Source organism: Lutra lutra, chromosome 3 (assembly GCF_902655055.1).
Source record: "Lutra lutra chromosome 3, mLutLut1.2, whole genome shotgun sequence".
NCBI classification, from domain to species: domain Eukaryota; kingdom Metazoa; phylum Chordata; class Mammalia; order Carnivora; family Mustelidae; genus Lutra; species Lutra lutra.
This window is the reverse complement of record NC_062280.1, coordinates 200,622,112-200,639,971: the sequence shown is the minus strand read 5'-3', so window position 1 is coordinate 200,639,971 and position 17,860 is coordinate 200,622,112. Positions and strand designations below refer to the sequence as shown.

The following is a 17,860-nucleotide window of genomic DNA, read 5'->3' as shown; positions in this document are numbered from 1 at the left end:
CGGGTGGGACGCCGCGCGCCGCTGCTGAGTCCCAACAGCTGCTCTCCTTCCAGCCGCCCAGCAGACCAGCGGCAACACCAGCTCTCCCGACAGCCGGGGGCACGGTGCACACCCGCCCGCCACCGCCCCTCTTCATCGAGACCTCGCGTGAGAGCAGACAGAAGCACGAGGTCCAGACCAAGAAAGAAAGACACGTTTTATTAGCATTGTTACAGCAACGCGCGACGTGCAGGGTCCTCAGTGCACAGCCGCCTGAGCGGCGAGCGGGTAGAGCGGAGCGCGATACCCAGTGTTTACACAAGTGCAGCACAGGCTCCCCCTGGACCTCCAACAGAAGACTGAGAATCACTGTACAAAAAGGTAAATAAAAATAACACCCATTTATCTATTTTAAAAAAGTGCCGGCTCTCGAGTGGCAGAGCACGGAAAGGCCGGAGGCGCGGGGGCACCCGTGCCCGAGGACTGAGCAGCGCGGCCTGGGGACAGGTGGCCGGGCCTGTCCTGGCTTCTACAGCTTAATTGAAGCGTTCCAGATTTTCACCTTTTGGAGTACTTCTGTTTTAAGATCTTTCTCGACTAGTTTCTTAACCAGACTAACACCTAGCTAGCCCTCCTCAGAGGTCCTAAGGTCGAGACCAGGGACCCCCCTTGGCGAGGCTGAAAATCTCAGTCAAGAACAAAGAGGCCAAACACCAGAATCTTAAAAAGCCAAATACAGCGGAGCCGGTGCCCTCTCAGAAAAGCACTCTTACCCTCCCCACCTTAAAGTTCTACTTTGGTAAATATTAACGCTGAACCATTAGCAAAATATTGAACCCAGTTAGCAAAATTAACGCCGTCATTTCAGAGTTACTCTTGTGCATAGTAAATGTTGCAAGATGAACTTCACATTGGATAAAGCAGATTTGAAAATCAGTTTGCGAGAAAGTGTGTCTCCCTTATTAACACCCATCTAAGCTCAGGGGAACGAGCAGAGGCCCCGCAGCGGCGGCCGGTCCGCACCTCTCGCAGCCGCGCTAGATGGTCTGGTAGCCGGCGTGGCTCCTCTTCCTGCCGATGAGGTAGGCGATGAGGACGATGAGGACCAGCCCGGCCAGGGCGCCCCCCACAGCGATGGGGATCAGCATGCTGTTCTCGTCCAGCTGGCACTCCTCCACTGCGGAGACACGGAGCGCACACGCTCGCGCCAGGTGTCCCTGCGCGACCTCATGGGCGCCCCCCCCCCCGCCCCCGCCCACAGCCCGGCCGTGAGGACGGAACAGCACAGACTCATCGACTACCGCCCGGACACCGCAGCCCGTGCGCCAGCATTCCCATATCCTGCTTTCACGGGGGAAGACACATGCCAGCTCTTAACATGACCTCCGTTCCCATGGCACCCCGTGCCCACGTCTGCGACGCTGGGCCTCTCAAAAGCAAGGCGATGTGGGAAGGGGAGTCCGCTCTGCTGAGTGCCTCAGCTGCCCACCCAGGAGCACAGCCGGCAGGCCCGTGCGGAGTCTGCAACGCTGCCCTCGGGGCTACTCACCAGACCCAAACTTGTCACCTTGCACCTGGAATGCCTGGACCCACACTTTGAAGATGTTGACGGAAAAGGCCTCTGTGACCTGCACGCGCTCCTCAGCGTTACACTTGTATGAATTCCCGATGGAGGCCTGAAGGGCCCTCAGAGAGCTGTTGGAGGCCTTAAAGGTGGGCTCTGCAAAGGCAGGGGAGAGTAAGTGCTCTGGGGCGCCTGGACGGGCCGGGAGGGGGGTGCTGTGGGGGTCTCACCTCTGGCGTCAGGAAGAGTCATATTCAACTGGATTCCTTGCAGGAAATACCGGCTTGTACTCGCGTTCTTAAAGAGAAGACGAGAGCCCTGAACCACCCGCCAGACTCCCGCGCTAGCGTCCCGCCTGAAGGGCCGTCTGGTGGGACATAGGACCCCACGTTCCTCGCTCCAGCATGAAGCTGTGGGGTGTGCCGTCTGTTAAAGGCACGGCGTGCCCCTCGAGAACGAAATGTGGATTAGTTCCCTCTAGACCTTTTTACAGAATCAGCCTCTGCTCAAACGGGGACTGCAGGAGTCCTACTCTACAGAAGCAGGCTTTTCCCAACGCCGCCGCGCTGTCAGCAGGGCCCAGCGGCCGCTCGGCTCATCTGCGGTGTGTGGTCAACGCCCACCGAGGGCACGGCTCCTCTCCCTGTGTGGCTTCGCTAACATCACAGAGGAGGCGTCCCCGACGGGCGTAAGGAAGGGAAGAGCCAGGAGCAGAGCCGCTGTCCTGCCACCAAGTGCGCGGACGACAGTGCGTGAGGGGGAGGCTGGGCCGAGCGCAGCGGGCTGCTCCCCCGTCTGCCATGTCAAGAACCAACCAAGACGCTCCTTCACGGAAACAGGACGGGGGTGGGGGCGAGGGCCCAAAACACCAGTAAGAGAAAGAAGGCAGAGAAAGCAGACGCCCCTTCCTCACAAAGGCAGAGCTGTGGATTTCCGCCCCCACCAGCGCACAGGGCCCTCGGCTCCGCCACCGCGCAGCAGCAGGCCAGAGGGGACGGGAGAAAGAGCCACAGTGGGCGGCAGAGCGAGGCTCGACCCGGTTCTGACACCAAAGCCTCCAGGCTGCGGGGGAGCCGGAGTCTCACCATTCCAAACTGGAAGGCCAGGAGGGGGACGCTGTCGCTGCGCAGCTCCAGGGTCACCAGCTGGGGGCCGCAGCTCCCCCCGACGGTGGTCTTATTCGGGTTGATGCCGAACACTCTCGTCGTGGTCTGAGTGAGGAAAGCAAAGGAGTTACCCTGCGGGGTCCTGCCCTGGCTCCTCCCACTCTGGGAAAGACAAAAGGAATCTTAAAACAGGAACTTCAAGGCCACAATCATTTTACCCAAAACCAGAAGAAAGCATCTGAAGTTCACTCTAGCGCAGATTTCTGGGTTCCAAAACCGCTTTCCCGGCTCCTCCCGTTGTTATTTATTTGTTGCTATTTTCACAAGGACGCACACCCGGCCCTCCGCCCCGTCTCCAGAAAGCCGCCCACTTCACACCCGTCACAGGCATGTGCCCTGCAATCCTGAAGACGTGGTCACCAGCAGAGACAGTTATTATTTCAAAAGAAAAGCATAAAAAAAGTTGGAGCAGTTAAGTTTAAAGCAAAATTTAACATTCTCTTAGGGATCAGTAAACCTGTCCCAAAGAAGATGCCAAGCGACACGCGTCTTCAGCTTTGGGGACCAACTACCACTCCCTGATTCTGTCTCAGGGAGCAGCAGCCTTGCCCGGCGTGCGGACAGATGGGTACGGCCGTGGGCTGAGAAGCCGACCAGAGCTCGGACTTCAACCAGACTCACACGCGGGGCCCTGCTGCTCCCGGACCAACCCTCCACACACAGAAAAAGGGCTCTGGGGGCTGAGCCTACCGTGTTGTCCTCCTTCTCGTAGGTGACGTTCAGCTGCAGGCCCATGCTGGCCAGCAGGCAGGTCCCGTTGGCGCCACTCACGTTGTACTTGTACACGGAGGGGCTCTCGGGCGTTGGGGATGGCGAAGGGTGGGGAGGCGGCGGCGGCGCCGTTGTTGGGAAAGGCCCGTCTTGCTCACAGCGTGTCTCTGCACAGACAAGAGGGAAGACAGACAAAGTCCTAGTTCCTCATAGCTACCGGGAGCATCGGCACCGCCGCAGGTGCTCAGTGAGCCCCGTAGGCAGAATGTGATTTCTCGGTCTGCCCGGGGATGGCACACGCCAACCCACGCTGCAAGTACGGGACAGGTGGGCGCCGCTGTCCCACAGGGCCGTCCCCACTCCTGCCACCGCACCACGGCTCTGACTGGATGCTCCTTCAGCTCAGCCTCTGGGCAACCCTGCCCTCGCAGACCTAACCCTCTGCACGACAGAACTCCCATCGTACTGTGGAGTACTACCGCCGGGACAGGCGGCCAAACAGCACTGCGAAGGGCAATCGATCCAACCAAGTTCTCTGTGTGGCTGCGTGCTAGGCGCGGCGCCGGAGACCTCACAGGCTCCGGAGGGACAGAGACAGCCCCAGAAACACACACCAGGCAAAGCCAGTGGTGTCAGCACGGTGCCCGTGGGAGAGAAACCCAGGGGGGCCTTAGAGGAATGAGTGTCAGGTGGGTCCCTGCGGGACGAGACCAGGGCGGAGACCAGGTACATGAGTCGCCGGCTGCGGGGGTGATTTGGAGCAAGAAGGGGTGAAGGCACCCACAGGCAGGCGCCCTCATGCAGGGAGAAGGCCCCGTAAAGTGTGGGTGGAAACCCCCAGGAAGGAACGGCCATCCAGGAGTGAGGATCCGGAGCAGGACGGGCCTTGGCAGAGGGCACACAATGCCCCCCGAGGAGATCTCAGCAGTTTAAATAAATCTGGGATTTACAACAAAAATCTATATTCAAAGTCAGGGCAGACTGAACCAAAGCAAGATAGATGAACGTTCTCTCCAGGTGCACCCGGGACAGACCGCTCCTTCTCTGAACACGACTGGACAGTCCTCGGCACTTCCGGGAGACCGTCAGACCTCAACTAAGCGGTTCTGTCGCCCCGTTTCTGTGGATAATCGGGAGGTGTAGAGGAGAACTTCCACGACTCCCATCCAATCCCACCCTGCCCCCCTTTCTGCTCCGCTGAGCCGTGGAGCCGGCCCACTGCTCCCAGGGCCACGGCGCCCACCGGGAAGATGCCCAAACTTCCAAGCACCTGATCGCGTCTCGCGCCAAGCTCAAAGGAGGCTTTCTGTCCCGTCCTCCTCCACATCCCATCTACCCGGGGGCAGTCGAGCTGGGGGAGACGGGAAAGTTCACCCTGTAGGAAGACTGTGACACACAAGTGGCTCCACGCGCCTTCTGGAAAGTCCGCGCACGCGGCGCGTCTTCACACTACACAATCCCGTATAGTCGGATGCCTTTCCGGCCCGGACGTGAAGATGGAAAGAGCGTGATGGAGTGGGTGTGACCTGGGATCGTGGTGGCAGGACGAACGCCGCGGGAGATGGCCCCCTCGGGATGTGCCGGCCACACTGCCCGCCTCTCCCCAGAGCTAGGCCGCAGGCTCGGGTTACAGCTGCGCGGTTCAGTACCTCACAAAGGGTCACACGTGGTCTCCCATCCTGGCCCCGACAGGCACACCACACACACGGGGCAGAGTCACCTCCACGGCTCTGACCGGCGTTTTTACACACGATCCACGGTGTTCACAGTGCGGGGTGCAAAACAGCAGCCGGGAGCACGGACGGTGCACCACCCGGACCGCGGGAATCCGCACGGATACAGCGTGCTCCTCCCCTGCCCGCAAATGCCAAGTCCGCGCTCCGGACAGCCCTCCTCGAGGAGTGCGCCGTCCACCACGAGGAAATCACAAGTTGGAGGCACGGCGTGTGCTAAGTGCTACCCGCGCGTGAGGCCGCCTCTGGGAAGACCTGGGGCCCCAGGAAGCGCAGGCTGCGTGCCCTTCCACGAGCCCCGTGCCCCTGATTTTCAAAGGCTCCCGGCCTGGAGGCCCCAGACGACCCACCAGCGGCCGACCTGGAGGGAAGCCTGCGCGCTCAGTCTCGCGTGGAGAGGGACACGTGAGCAGCAGCCCCTCACCCTGAGCCACACTGGGAGTCACTCCTAAGGGAGAAATGATGCCAGACTGGGTGGGACTGGGTGGGACGTGAACTTGGGGTCCACCATACCGAAAAGTCCCTATTCTGAACTAGCGGTCCCAGAGGCGTCACAGGTGCCATGCACCACAACTCAAGACGCCAAGATGAATGAACACAAATCCTCTGCGGGCCTGGGGCAGGAAAGGCAGTTCCCACAGAGGGACGCGCCCCCTGCCCCACCTCCAGGCAGAGCTCTCCACACTGACCAGAACGACCACCTACCAGCCTGCAGAGGAGGAAAGACGCCGCTGCTTTCCCTGGTGTCACGTGCAGCAACGAAACCGACGGACAGTTCGGCAGCCTTGGCCTGTGCTCGGTTCTCTTAAACCAGAATCTGTCAGGCACAGGCTCCTCCCATAGGACAGCGCACATGAAGGGGCAGCGAACCAGGGCTCTCTGGTCCAGGCCCCCACAGCACAACACAACACAACACAGCAGACGAGTGAGGCCACAGAAGCCTGACCCAACACCGCCGTTCATCCAATAAAAACTTTACGTGGGTTTTGTGACTGAAAATTTACCAATGTTTGGATATTATCTTTACTGAACAATTCTCTCTTTTTAAAGATTTTGTTTATTTATTTGACAGAGACACAGTAAGAGACGGAACACAGCAGGGGGAGTGGGAGAGCGAGAAGCAGGCTTCCGGCGGAGCAGGAAGCCTGATGCGGGGCTCGATCCCAGGACTCCGGGACCGTGACCTGAGCTGAAGGCAGACGCTTAACGAGTGAACCACCCAGGCGCCCCTTTATGGAACAATTCTTAATGAAGAATCTACGAGTAGAACAAACTACAAAAAGATAAGATATACTTAACATACGTAAAATGGAATCTTTTCCCTGAAGAAGCTTACAATGTGGTTAACAGACCAAAGAAACAAAAACAAAAACAAAACCACTGTGCCTAGGAACCAAAGAAATGAGCACAAAAGGAGATAAACAAATGGTTCAATTTTAACAGAAACCAAATACTTCTAAAAGCCACACATGCTGTCGTGATACAAGTGAGAGCTGCATCAGATCTCCTGCTTGTAGGGAAAAGACACGGGTCCCTTGGACGGCAAACCAGGTCACAAACCGCAGCACAGACTAGGAGTGGTGTGACAGGTGCTGGCTAGCCAGGAGGCTCTCCGAAGATCAGACCCCAAGCTCACAGGGAGCTGCGGACAGTGGGACACGCGAGCAGCAGAGCTTCAGTATGGCTCAGGTCAGGTCATCAACTACAGCTGACCCTAAATGACATGGGGAGGGGCACCGGCCCCCACAAACTCGAAAACCCACTTTAACTTCTGACCCCCCCAAAAACTTAATCATAAAAGCCTACTGCTGAGCAGAAGCCTTGCCAATAACACCACCAATTAACACACATTCTGTATTGGTATAGGACACTGCACACTGTTTCTTCCAACAGAGAGAGAGGAAACGAAAGCGTGCGAACACGTTTACAGAGCCGCGCCAGCACGTCCTGAAGAGCACTCGAGAAAGTGGGCCCTGCACGGCTCACCTGTGCTGCTCAAGGCGTGCCGTGGTCATTTCTGGGAACGGTGCGGCCCTCCCCATGGAGCAGACACCCATTCTGGAGTTCCTCCCCGCCTACCGGCTGCTCTGAGAACTCCCCCAGTCACTAGGCCCCAGGCTATTGGAGGTCCACATCCAGAGAACAAAAAAGACATCACGGCGTGGGGGGTACAGTGGGGGGGGGTGTCCCTGGAGCTCCTGGCCATATTTTTTGTTTGCTGGTTTCATTTCTTAGCACACCAGGTAAAGACTGATCAGGGATGACTGTAGATAATGTGACCTGACAAGGACAGGAGCCCAAAAGCCCAATGGGGACTCCTTCCTGTCCAGTGAAGAGTAAGCAGGCGTGCCACGATCTCACCAAGCCCGCCAGCCTGTCACAGGGGCACGCCAACTTGTACGGGACACTCTGTGCATCTCGGGGATGCCTCTCACCCCGTCTTCCCAGCGGACTCGCTAGGATCAGCAGAGGCAGCTTTAACATGAAACAGAAGCAAGCTCTGATGAACCACGGGGCACGAGGCCGGTGGGGAGTGAGGTGGAACTTTGCGACTGGGTTTCTGATCAACAGCTCACAGAGCACAGCAGGTAGCTTCCCCCCAGGCAGGACAGGACGGGGGGCCAGCGGCAGGGACGCAGGCACAGGAGGAACCGCCTCCTTTCAGCAGCTTTTCCATCTGGAATCACATGCATACGTCCTCTGCCGGGAGCGACAGGCAGGACAGCGACGGTGAGGGACTGTGTGCGTGTGCGGACAAGGCTCTGGGAAGCCTGCACTCGCTGCTTAATGGGGAGCCTCACACTGCTCTGAAAAATAAAATCTATTCAAAAAACAAAATAACCTTAAAAAAAATTAGCCTCTCAACATTCTCGCGTGTGATTTTAGCCCAGAAACCAAGCCCTGCCCTGGGCTCTAGTGCCCTCAGGAGCCCCAGCAGCGGGGCAGCCCACACGGGAGGCCAGGTCATCTCGGCTTGTGGCCGGAAGCTTTCCAAGCAGAAGAAAACAAGCTGTCGAGGTGAGGAGCTCTACCCCACGACCACCAGCGGCCCAGGCAGTAGTGAGCTCGCTGCACCGAGCCAGCAAACCAGGACGCTCTCGTTTCCCAAGGCCTCCGGCAGCTTCTACTCTTCCCTTCTGCTCCAGGCTGGAGGGAGAAGACTGCCTGGGGACGAAACGCAGCCACCACCTGGAGCCGAGGCTTTCTGCGTGACTCAAAGCCCCGCACGGTCACCCCTCCGCTTGAGCAGGCAGGCGCTGGCATGCACACTTGAGCCTGCTGGTTGACGCGCACACACCCCGCTCCCGACATGGGGGTGGAGAGAGTGCCTGTCTAGCCCGTCTCCTCGGCTGCAGGGCACACAGACCTCCCTCCCCTCCCCGCACACTGCTGCACGCGTTCTTCCCCGTCACCGACAGCGAACGTTCTAGATCCTGGGGCTGTCCGGTGGCGGTGCCGTCCCAGCTCTGCCATGGCAGCGCAAAAGCGTCCGTAGAATGGGTGTGTGAACAAACACGGCTGTGCTCCAAGAAACTCCAGTACAGGCACTGAAACTTGGCTTTCACGCCATTTCATGTGCCGTGAACATTCTTTTGGTTTTTCTCCACTTTGAACTGATAAGCACAACATCCAGTTTTAGCTTCCTGGCCTTAGAGAAACCGGAGGTGAGCTGGATGGCATCTGCCGGCCAGAGCAGACAGGCCTCTCAGGAGGGCCGCACCCAACGACGCAAACCGCTAACCGGCCCGTCGCGCCCCTCCGCGGCAGTGACTTGGTGCGCGTCAGTCACAGGCCAGCAGGCACCCCCGAGGAGCCAGTCTCACCACAGGGGCGCTGCGACCGAAGGCTCACGAGAGCTCGGCTAAGCACCAGGAGGAAGGAGGCTTCCTCAAGGCCATCGCCCCACTCACCCTTCCAGGAGACGACCGCCACCTGGGAGCTGACCGAGGACTGAGGAGAGAGCCTTCTGCGGTCACAGCCGAAGGACAACACGCTGTACTGCGCGCTCGGAGCCGGGCCCTGAGACAAGCTCTCCGCACAGGTTTCCACCTCAACCTGACGGACCCGCTACACGGGCTACTCTTACCTCACAAGGGCAGGAGACGACAGGCTGAGCACCTTACCCAAGACCACAGAGCTGGGGGGGCCTGGGGCCCTGTCTTGTTGGAACCCAGAGCCCACCAGTGGAGCTGGGCTGGCGGGTGCTTCCCTGGTGGGTTGTCTGCCCAACCCCTGCCCCAAAAGGCACTCGAGAGCCTTCCACCATCTGCCCCTCGGCCCGCCAAGCTGGACAGAAGTTAAGCCTAGGTCTTGGTCAAAAGACACTTGGCTTGAACGGGAAGAGATCCTGTGACCCTGACGGGATGCAACTGCTTTGCCCTCTTAAATCAGTATCTGTCCAACCTCACCTAAAGAGATTACCTTCTCCAGAGAAAAACACGTTCAGCGCGCAATTCTAGTGCAAGCCCCCAGCTCAGTCCCGGCTGCGCAAGCTCTCACACACACGTCCTCCTCAGGCCTGGGCTCAAAGCCAGGTGTGCGGGCACCGGAGCTGGGACTGGGCACCCTGGTCAACGGCAGTAGCCTACCTTCCTTGCTGAAGCTGCTGTTGGCAAGATACGCTTGGATGGTGGCATCGCGGAGTGTGACAGTGACATTGTGCATGTGGACCTGGTCGGTGCTCACACATCTGTACTTGGTATTTATGTCTGCCCTAATGTCAGTGGCAGATTCCACAGTCTGAGTATCTGTATTAAAAATAAATAAATAAAGAATCAATTTTTAACTACTTAAAGTACTAAAATTTTAAGGTTTTAGATACTCTCCAATCCAATTTTCTTAACTTTGTAACTGGTCAGTTTTGGTCCTTACCCTTGGAGCTTGCATTGGGGAAGATCTGTGTGTCAGATAAGTTATAAATAAAAGTCATCAGCCGAACACTGTAACGTGTTGCGTTTCTTGTGAAATTGAGGGTCAGTGCATGTCCTCTTCCGAAAGCGATCTTGAGGCTGGCGTCCGCCGCGCCCTCTCCGCCGCAGGAGCTGCTATTCGATACGGCCGCGTCAGACGGCAGGTCGAAGGTTACGTTCTAGAGCAAAGGATGACAGACCCAGTCAGAACCCAGGTCACAAAAGGGATTCAGACACGCCAAAGACCGGCCTTCAGGAAGTCGGACCTCAGCCCCTTCTCAGACGCCACCATTAGCACATTCGTTTTAACATAAATAAAAACATAGAGAATCAGTATTACGTGTCGGTACGTGATAAGCAATGTTTAAGACAAGCTGCCAATTACTCAACTAACGTTCTTTGCTAATGTAATTTAACTTCACGGCAGAATTAAAACGAAAGTCATGTTGTTACACTGAATACTTCTCATCAGGCTTCAAGTGACGGTTGTTATTTTTACTTGGCAAAACCACTACTCGTTTGCTATAAAAACGTTGAGGAGTACGTCTTCAGGGGACAGATGACCGCTCGCTACATGTGCAGTGGGCACAGCGTAACGGATAAACTCGAAAACCACGGTTAACACAGCTGAAACTGACACGTGTGTCAACTGTACTTCGAGAAAAGTGTCTTACACCCAGACAAGGGGGGGTTTGCTGCACAACTGTTGAGCTGCCCACGGCAAGGCAACACGAACCACTACAAACCATCCAGAGACCCCCCAAAGGAACTGCACCGACTAACCCAAGTGCAGGAATGCTGTCCACTGAAGCTGCTCTAAGAAATGACAACTCCATGAGGTGACAGAGCTACGGTGACAGGAGGGCACACTGCAGCACAAGGGACATTTGTGGAACATAATATAGATCAAAATGACATTTAAAAAATCCAAACACAAAATAGTAGTAACGGCCACGAGAGGTGTCTGGACCCGTCTCTGTAACTTGAAAGGCTTCTGCGGTACAGAACCTGCCCAGACACCGCCTGTCTTGGGTGCAAGCACGTTGCTGTGGAGAACAGCACTCACGAGCTGATGAGGCCTGACCGTGTGGCACACAGCCCCGAGTGTTCCAAAGGAGTTCTGTCCTTCCCACCAACGCCGGGCCCCACTCCACCATCCTGCGGTGGCAGAAAGATGATCTGATGCTGTCAACACTGGGGCTGGGCACAGAAAAAGTGTGGTTTCAACAAAGAACTGAAAATATGTGGTTCAGAGACACATTTAAGAGTCAACGTTCAACAGAAGAAGTGAAATGTTCGCCAAGGTAATTAATAAAGAAAGATATGCAAATGCAGCCTGTTAGCAATCTACAAACGCAAAAGGCCTTTCTTACCCTGCAGGAGTACAAGGCGCTTTAAGAGGACAACTGAGGAGCACCTCAGCGTAGGACCGTGCTCGCAGGCGGCCCGGCAAACAGCAGACACAGCTGTGCCCTGAGCCCGAGAGTATGTGAGACGTCCGGGGTCCCAGGAGACTCCAGCACACCAGGCTGGTCAGCACTGTGACCAGAGAGAGGAATCGTGCACAAATCTGGGACAACTCTCCTACCGGACAGTGAGAGCGGAGGACAGGACGGCTTACTAGTCACGACTGCGGCTTCAGGGTACAGAGAGCACGGGTGACAGCCCAGTGGGGCACGTGCATACGCCAACCGTGTTACAGTGAGGTCCTTTTCCAAACACTAAAAACAATAATAAACACACCTTCACACACACCGCACACGCTGCATGAAAGCCCTGGTGTTTCCTACCTTAGGCCCGCTCCCGGTGTCATAGCTGGCTGTGAAGGCAGCGGAGAAGTTGGCCATGATGCAGGCTGTCCCGCTGGCGTCCTTCACCACAAACATCGCCGCTGCGCCATGTACGAGGCCTGCTAATTCCAGGAAAGACAGAAATAGCCAAAGACAGTTTTGAAAATACAAGTGGGTGCTTCTGTTGCCTCTAGCTGTGGCAACAACGGGCTTTACTAGGAGACACCACTGTGCTTAAAAGAAGGAGACAGGCGGGTGACCCAGGCTGGTTTCAGCTGGGTCTTCTGTCCTGTCTCTCCTAGATACAAGTTTGGAAATGGTAACGGAGCCCATCAATCAGCTTGCCAACCTGGCTGACCGCTCTTTATAGCCTGGTGTCAGGATACTGATGGGGAGGTCACCTGTCAATTTCCAGGTCACCCCAGGCATATGTTGCTCCATGCTCAGTCCTCAGAGGGCCTTCGGAAGATGTGCTAGGGTCGTGGAGGCACGACTCAGCCTGAATACTGACCTGCAGGAGCCCGTGGGAGAACTGGTTCTATCCGGTGCCACGGTCCTAAACTACTATTTAAAGTCAGATCGTGTTACCTCTCCTGGGCCGCAGGCGTGGCAGGAAAAGCCATGGGCTCACAGATCCGAGCTCTGGACCCAACTTCGGAAAGCTTCTCCAGAAACAATTCAACAGGACGTGGACGTGGCCGTGTGATGTTAACACACCGGCCACCATGTCTAGGGAGGGCTGCTGTACCCCAGAAGGAGGGGACAAAATGAAATTCTCACAGGTCCCTCCAGCTCGCCAGCGATGATGGCTATTTCCTCCTTAAATTCTCAGGGTCAGTGCCACGTCTGGCTTCGTGACATGCCACCACCCCGAGCAGGCGAGCGGTGGGTGTCACCCAGCCCGTGGGGTGGAGCAGCAGCTGGCTCCTCCGAGCTACGCGTGTCCGTGCGCTCTGCCTCCGCAGCCGGAAAGAGCACATGTTTCCGCTCGTCCTAAAGCCGAACCTTCGCCAGCCAGCAGCGCGCACTGCGGGGTTCAGCAGGGACACGCCTCCCTCCTTGCCGCCGCCGGTCCCTGCACACCCTCTAGCCATCCTCTGGCCACTCTGAGTGTCGATGTGCCACAGGCACACACTCAGCGGACACTCGTAACTCTGCATTCTAAAATCCCTGTCCCTAGCAAAGTAGATGACTCCAACAAACACAATTTATTTCACCCTTCGAACTTTCACAAAGTAAAATCTTTAAAGCCAACTATTACTCAGGCACAACGCGAAACGTAGCCAGAAGCCCCACATACCTTCCTCTAAGTTTCCGGTACAAGAAATACCGAAGTCTGTGTTCACAAGAAGCTGGTGCACGAGAACGAAGCAAACTAGGGCAGGTAAGGAACCTGCGCGGTTTGTTTTGCTTTGCAAAATCTTAACCTACATCCCAGAATGTTCAGCTAAGACCACACTAAAGGCAACTCTGATAAATGAATTTCCACTGTAAAACCTAGAGAAAATGCCACAGCTCGTTTCTGACTCAGTAAAGGCTTTCAAAAACCAAACAAATCATCCTCATGCCTTCAGAGAAGAACAGGTTAAGCGTCCCCGGGGTGCAGAGAGACGCCGGCGAGCAGAAGTGTGTTAAAGCCCGTGCGCTGGAGTCAGGAAGACACCAGACGCTGACCCAGATCGGGTGTACACGGGCTACTTCGTGCACCAGTCAAAGGCTCTCCTGGGCCTGAGGCCCTCACAGGTCTGTGGGGCTGGCGCGGCTACCGCAGAGTCACGCGTGGTTGCGTGTGCGCCGCGGACACGGCAGGGCGCCGCCTCGCATGGGATTATGCACGGACCCCTTTTTACCACGCTGCACTTCCACAAATGAGTTCCCAAAAGCATCAAAACACTTTCTACTGACTCAAAGCACTTCATCAGAATATACTTAACATTAAATAACTTTTTAAACACAATTTTTTCACTTAGTAAATACTCTGAGGATGTAAGCCTTCAAAGTATAAGAAGTACTACCAAAACGAATTTAAAGTTGTACCAGCACTAGATACCCCCCATTATTCTGGAGGGGTCCAGACATTTTCAGTTGTTCAAACAAGAAACTCAGCCCCAGAAGCCAGATTTCAGTCAAGAAAAAGAGCTCTACAAGAGCATCAGAACATAAAACTTTAAATGTCTGTATGGTAATGGTCAGAAGTATTTTTCTTTAAGATTTTTAATAAATTTATTCATTTGGAAGAGATGAGACAGAGCGAGAGTGAGCACAAGCAAGGAGGGGGCAGAAGGACAGGAGAGGCAGGCTCCTGGCTGAGAAGGGAGCCTAAGACGCGCGGCTCAATCCCAGGGTTCGGGGATCACAACCTCCGCTAAAGGCAGACGCTTAACCAACTGAGCCACCCAGGAGCCCTTAATGGTCTGAGGTGTTTTTAAAAAAAAATTCTGTAACAGTCATAGCTGCTTAAGAAGGAAAAAAATCTTCAATGAATTAAAATGTCGCAGTGATCTGAGGAGTGGGTGTCCATCTTCAAAGCTAGCTCCCCGGCCTGCTGGCAATGGCTAACCGCAGCAGTGCTCCCCGCAGGCATGGTCATTTCTCCAGCAGTCATACGAAGGAGCACATTTGGCTTGTTCCTTCCACGCGCTTCCACGGTAGCAACTCCACGCTCCAAAACAAGCACAGCTGTCAGCTGTCAGCAGCAGGACTACGAGAGACCATTCCGTCACTTACTAGTCGTGTGACCTTGGGCTGGTAGCAACCACTGCCTTCCGTGTACGTGCCTGTGAGCTGGACAAGCGTGCCGACCCGCTGGGGCTATCGGAGTATCAGATGAGCCCGTGTGTGCAGAGCAGTCAGCACCGGGCATCGGCATTGGGTTTCACGCGCACTGGTTTATTTAGATAGAACTACTGAGACTTCAACCACCAAGTTCATCACTGAGTCCTCAGTATGTGACACAAAATGCAGAGTGTTTGATTTAACAGCACTTGCTACGTGCCGGGCCCTGCTCCAAGCACTCTGCAGTTAATTATCATGGCAACCTTAACAGGTGAACACTGCCAGGATTCCCTCACACAGCTGCCGACACTGAGACAGGGACACTAACTTGCTCAAGGTCACACAGCTGGTTAGTGAAGCTGAGTAATCTGGAACTAGTGCCACATGCGACCGTGCTTTCTCTCCAACAACGGCCAAGTGAGCAATAGGTTTCAAACTGTGAAACACTCATTTCTGAAACGAAGACCTGCCACCCGAACAAACACATCAATGAACTTCTACATTAAAATTTTTGTAAGAGGGGTTAAGGATCTGACTTTGGCTCAGGTCATGATTCTGGGGTCCTGGGACTGAGTCCTGCATTGGGCTCCCTGCGGGGCAGGGAGTCTGCATCTCCCTCTCCCCCCACCATCCCCCCGCTCATGCATGCTCTTTCTCAAATAATAAATAAAATCTCAAAAATATATTTTTTTAAAGAAGTACTTTCTAGTCTGTCTTGGTTAGATGCTTTTAAACCCAGTATTTTTCTCTTAATCAGTAATACATAATCATCTGTGAAAATTTAAAGAAAGAAGAAAAAAAGACCAAGGTTCCAACCCTCACAGGGAATCCCAATCCACAGAGGCAGGGCCTGGGTGCGGACACTCTTGAAGAGCTGACTTTTGCGCGTCTGGTGAGGGACTGCCACTGAAACCCGGGGCGCCTGTGCGCACGCAGGGAGGACTTGCGATGTGGGAGGCACAAGATGGGCTGTGAGACGAGGAAGGGAGACCTGTGTGTCAGTGATCACAGCACAACTGAGCTGACGTTCACGCTACACACACAGCCAAGTCCTCTGGACGCAGACGGTAGGGAGTGTCCAATAAGAGGAATTCAAGGCCATGGACCCTGAGAACTTCAACTTCAAATACAGCTAAGAGTCTGGTCACCGACCCAAGCAACTGACAAAAGTCCCACAGTCAGGATAAAACTTTTCAAGCTTCCTAAGTGACAGTTTTTATTAGGAAAGGGGAAGGAAGTCATCTAGTTAACACCAGTGGTTTAAAGAGGCACATTATGCAATGTCACCTAATCCCAAGTACTGGACACTCTCCGTTCACCCTTGGTTTTGCTTTCTACCAAATACTGAAACACAAATGAAGCTTTAAGAATTACTTCACTGTGAATGTAGGAAGAATCTGTAGTTTTGAAGTTTGAAGTATTTTTTAGAAGAGATGCTTTCTGGTAAAATTACGCATCAAAATAAACATTTTAAAAAGACCAAAACCCTTGGTACGCCTGGGTGGCTCAGTTGGTTAAGCGACTGCCTTCAGCTTGAGTCGCGACCTGGTATCCTGGGATCAAGTCCCACAGCGGGCTGCCTGCTCAGCCGGGAGCCTGCCTCTCCGGCTCCCACTCTCCCCGCTTGTGCAGTCTCTGCCAAATAAATTAAATTAAATTAAATAAATTAAATTAAATCTTCAAGGAGAAAAAAGGACCTAAATCCAAAGGAATATACCTCTACTAAAAGTTGTATTTCAACGGAATCTAAAACCTGAAAAGACGAGACAGTGAGCCTGGGCGCTCAGGACACACAGCCAGGACACGTAGGGGACCCCCAGCTAGCACGACGCAGGGAACAAGGCTGCTTCTCTTCATTTTCAAGGGGAGTTTCAAAACACAAAATGCGAAACTCTCAAGTGTGCGAGCCCTTCTAGGAACGCACAGCGCTGCCATCCGAGTTCCAGCGACTCCTCCGGCAGGACGCACGCCTGCGGGGAAGGGCAGAGCCCCGGGTCTGCTGCGCGAGGCCGCCCCTCCGGTTACTCGTGCGGCTCCGCCACTCATGGCGCGCGACAGGCCGAACAAACACGGGAGCCGGAATCCACGGTCACCGTCACCGACTCCCAGAGGCAGAGAGCGAACCCGCGGCAGGCAGGCGCCCGACGCCCGCTTCCCTCACGGGCGCTCCCCCTTCGGAGGGTCTTCCAGACGCTGCCGTTGGGAGAACTCCCGTACTAGCGGGGAGGGGCTCGCGAAGGGGCCACAGAGAGGCTCATGGAGGGCATCTCAACAGACTTAAATCAAGGCGCGCAGTGACCCCCCGACAGTAGCACGCGGCCCCCGCTCCTGCTGAGACGCCCCCACTCGGGAACGCACCGAGCACCCCCGCCGCTTCCGAGGTCGGTCCGGACGGAGGCCAGCGGCCACGGCACAGCAGCGGCGCCCTCTGCACCGCGCGCTAGACACGGGCACGGCCATTGTGAGGCCGGGGCGCTGCGCTCCCATCCCGCCCCCCCGGCCCCCGCCCGGCAGCTCAGCCCGCGCGCACGCACCGCAGGCGCACCGGCCCGACCGGACGGACGAAAACCCAGAGCGCAGGGACTGCTTCTAGGAGGCCGGGATCGCCGCCCCGCGGCCCTTCCCGGGGAGACCCGCGTCTGCGGCAGGACAGGGACCCAGGCAGGTCCCGCCGCCCCGGCTGCACAGCGCCCCCGGCCCCGGGGCCCCCCGCAGCTATCCCGAAGCCCGCAAGCCGCGGGTTTCCCAACTCGACGCCCAGACAGCGAGCTCGCTGACCCACGGCCGAAGCGGCCACCGCGGACCTCTCGCCCCACGTCCTCAAGCAGCGGCCGGACGGCTCCGCGCCAGACCCCGGGCGCCGACCTCGGCCGAGACAACGACGGCCCGCGGCCCGCCGCCCGCCCCCACCTCCGGCCCTCGCGTCGTCGGCCTCCCCCGGGTTCCGGGCGCCCACCCCGCCCGGCCCGCAACCCCCGGCCCCGGCCCCTCACCGAGCAGCAGCAGGAGCAGAGACCGCCGCCGAGCGCCGCCGAGGGCCGCCATGGGCGCGAGGGCTGCCGAGGCCGGAGCGGGAGCTGAGCGGGTCGGGGGCGGTTGGACCGCGGGCGGGCGCCGGAGGCGGGCGGGCGGGCCGGGGGGCGGCGTGAGGGCGAGGGTCCCGCGGTCCAGAGGCCCTGCCGCTCTGGCGCCCGCGACAAGCGAGAGACCCTTCGGCCGGCGGCGCCCGTCA

At 56.5% G+C, this 17,860-nt stretch overlaps 1 protein-coding gene across 2 annotated transcripts; it reads right to left on the bottom strand.

Moving 5' to 3' along the window:
• Nucleotides 1-171: 171 nt before the first annotated feature.
• On the bottom strand, nucleotides 172-17,814 carry LAMP1 (lysosomal associated membrane protein 1). Of its 2 annotated transcripts, none has more exons than XM_047720487.1 (9): nucleotides 17,622-17,814; nucleotides 11,854-11,975; nucleotides 10,026-10,242; nucleotides 9,743-9,901; nucleotides 3,400-3,587; nucleotides 2,629-2,754; nucleotides 1,774-1,840; nucleotides 1,529-1,699; nucleotides 172-1,156 (listed from the first exon to the last, which is right to left on the bottom strand). In XM_047720487.1, the coding sequence occupies exons 1-9, from the start codon at nucleotides 17,671-17,673 to the stop codon at nucleotides 1,017-1,019; spliced, it is 1,242 nt and encodes a 413-aa protein (XP_047576443.1). In that variant the 5' UTR covers nucleotides 17,674-17,814; the 3' UTR covers nucleotides 172-1,016. The 2 variants fall into 2 exon arrangements, with proteins under 2 accessions (XP_047576443.1, XP_047576444.1); XM_047720488.1 differs by having other exon boundaries at nucleotides 11,854-11,972.
• Between the last annotated feature and the right edge of the window lie 46 nt (nucleotides 17,815-17,860).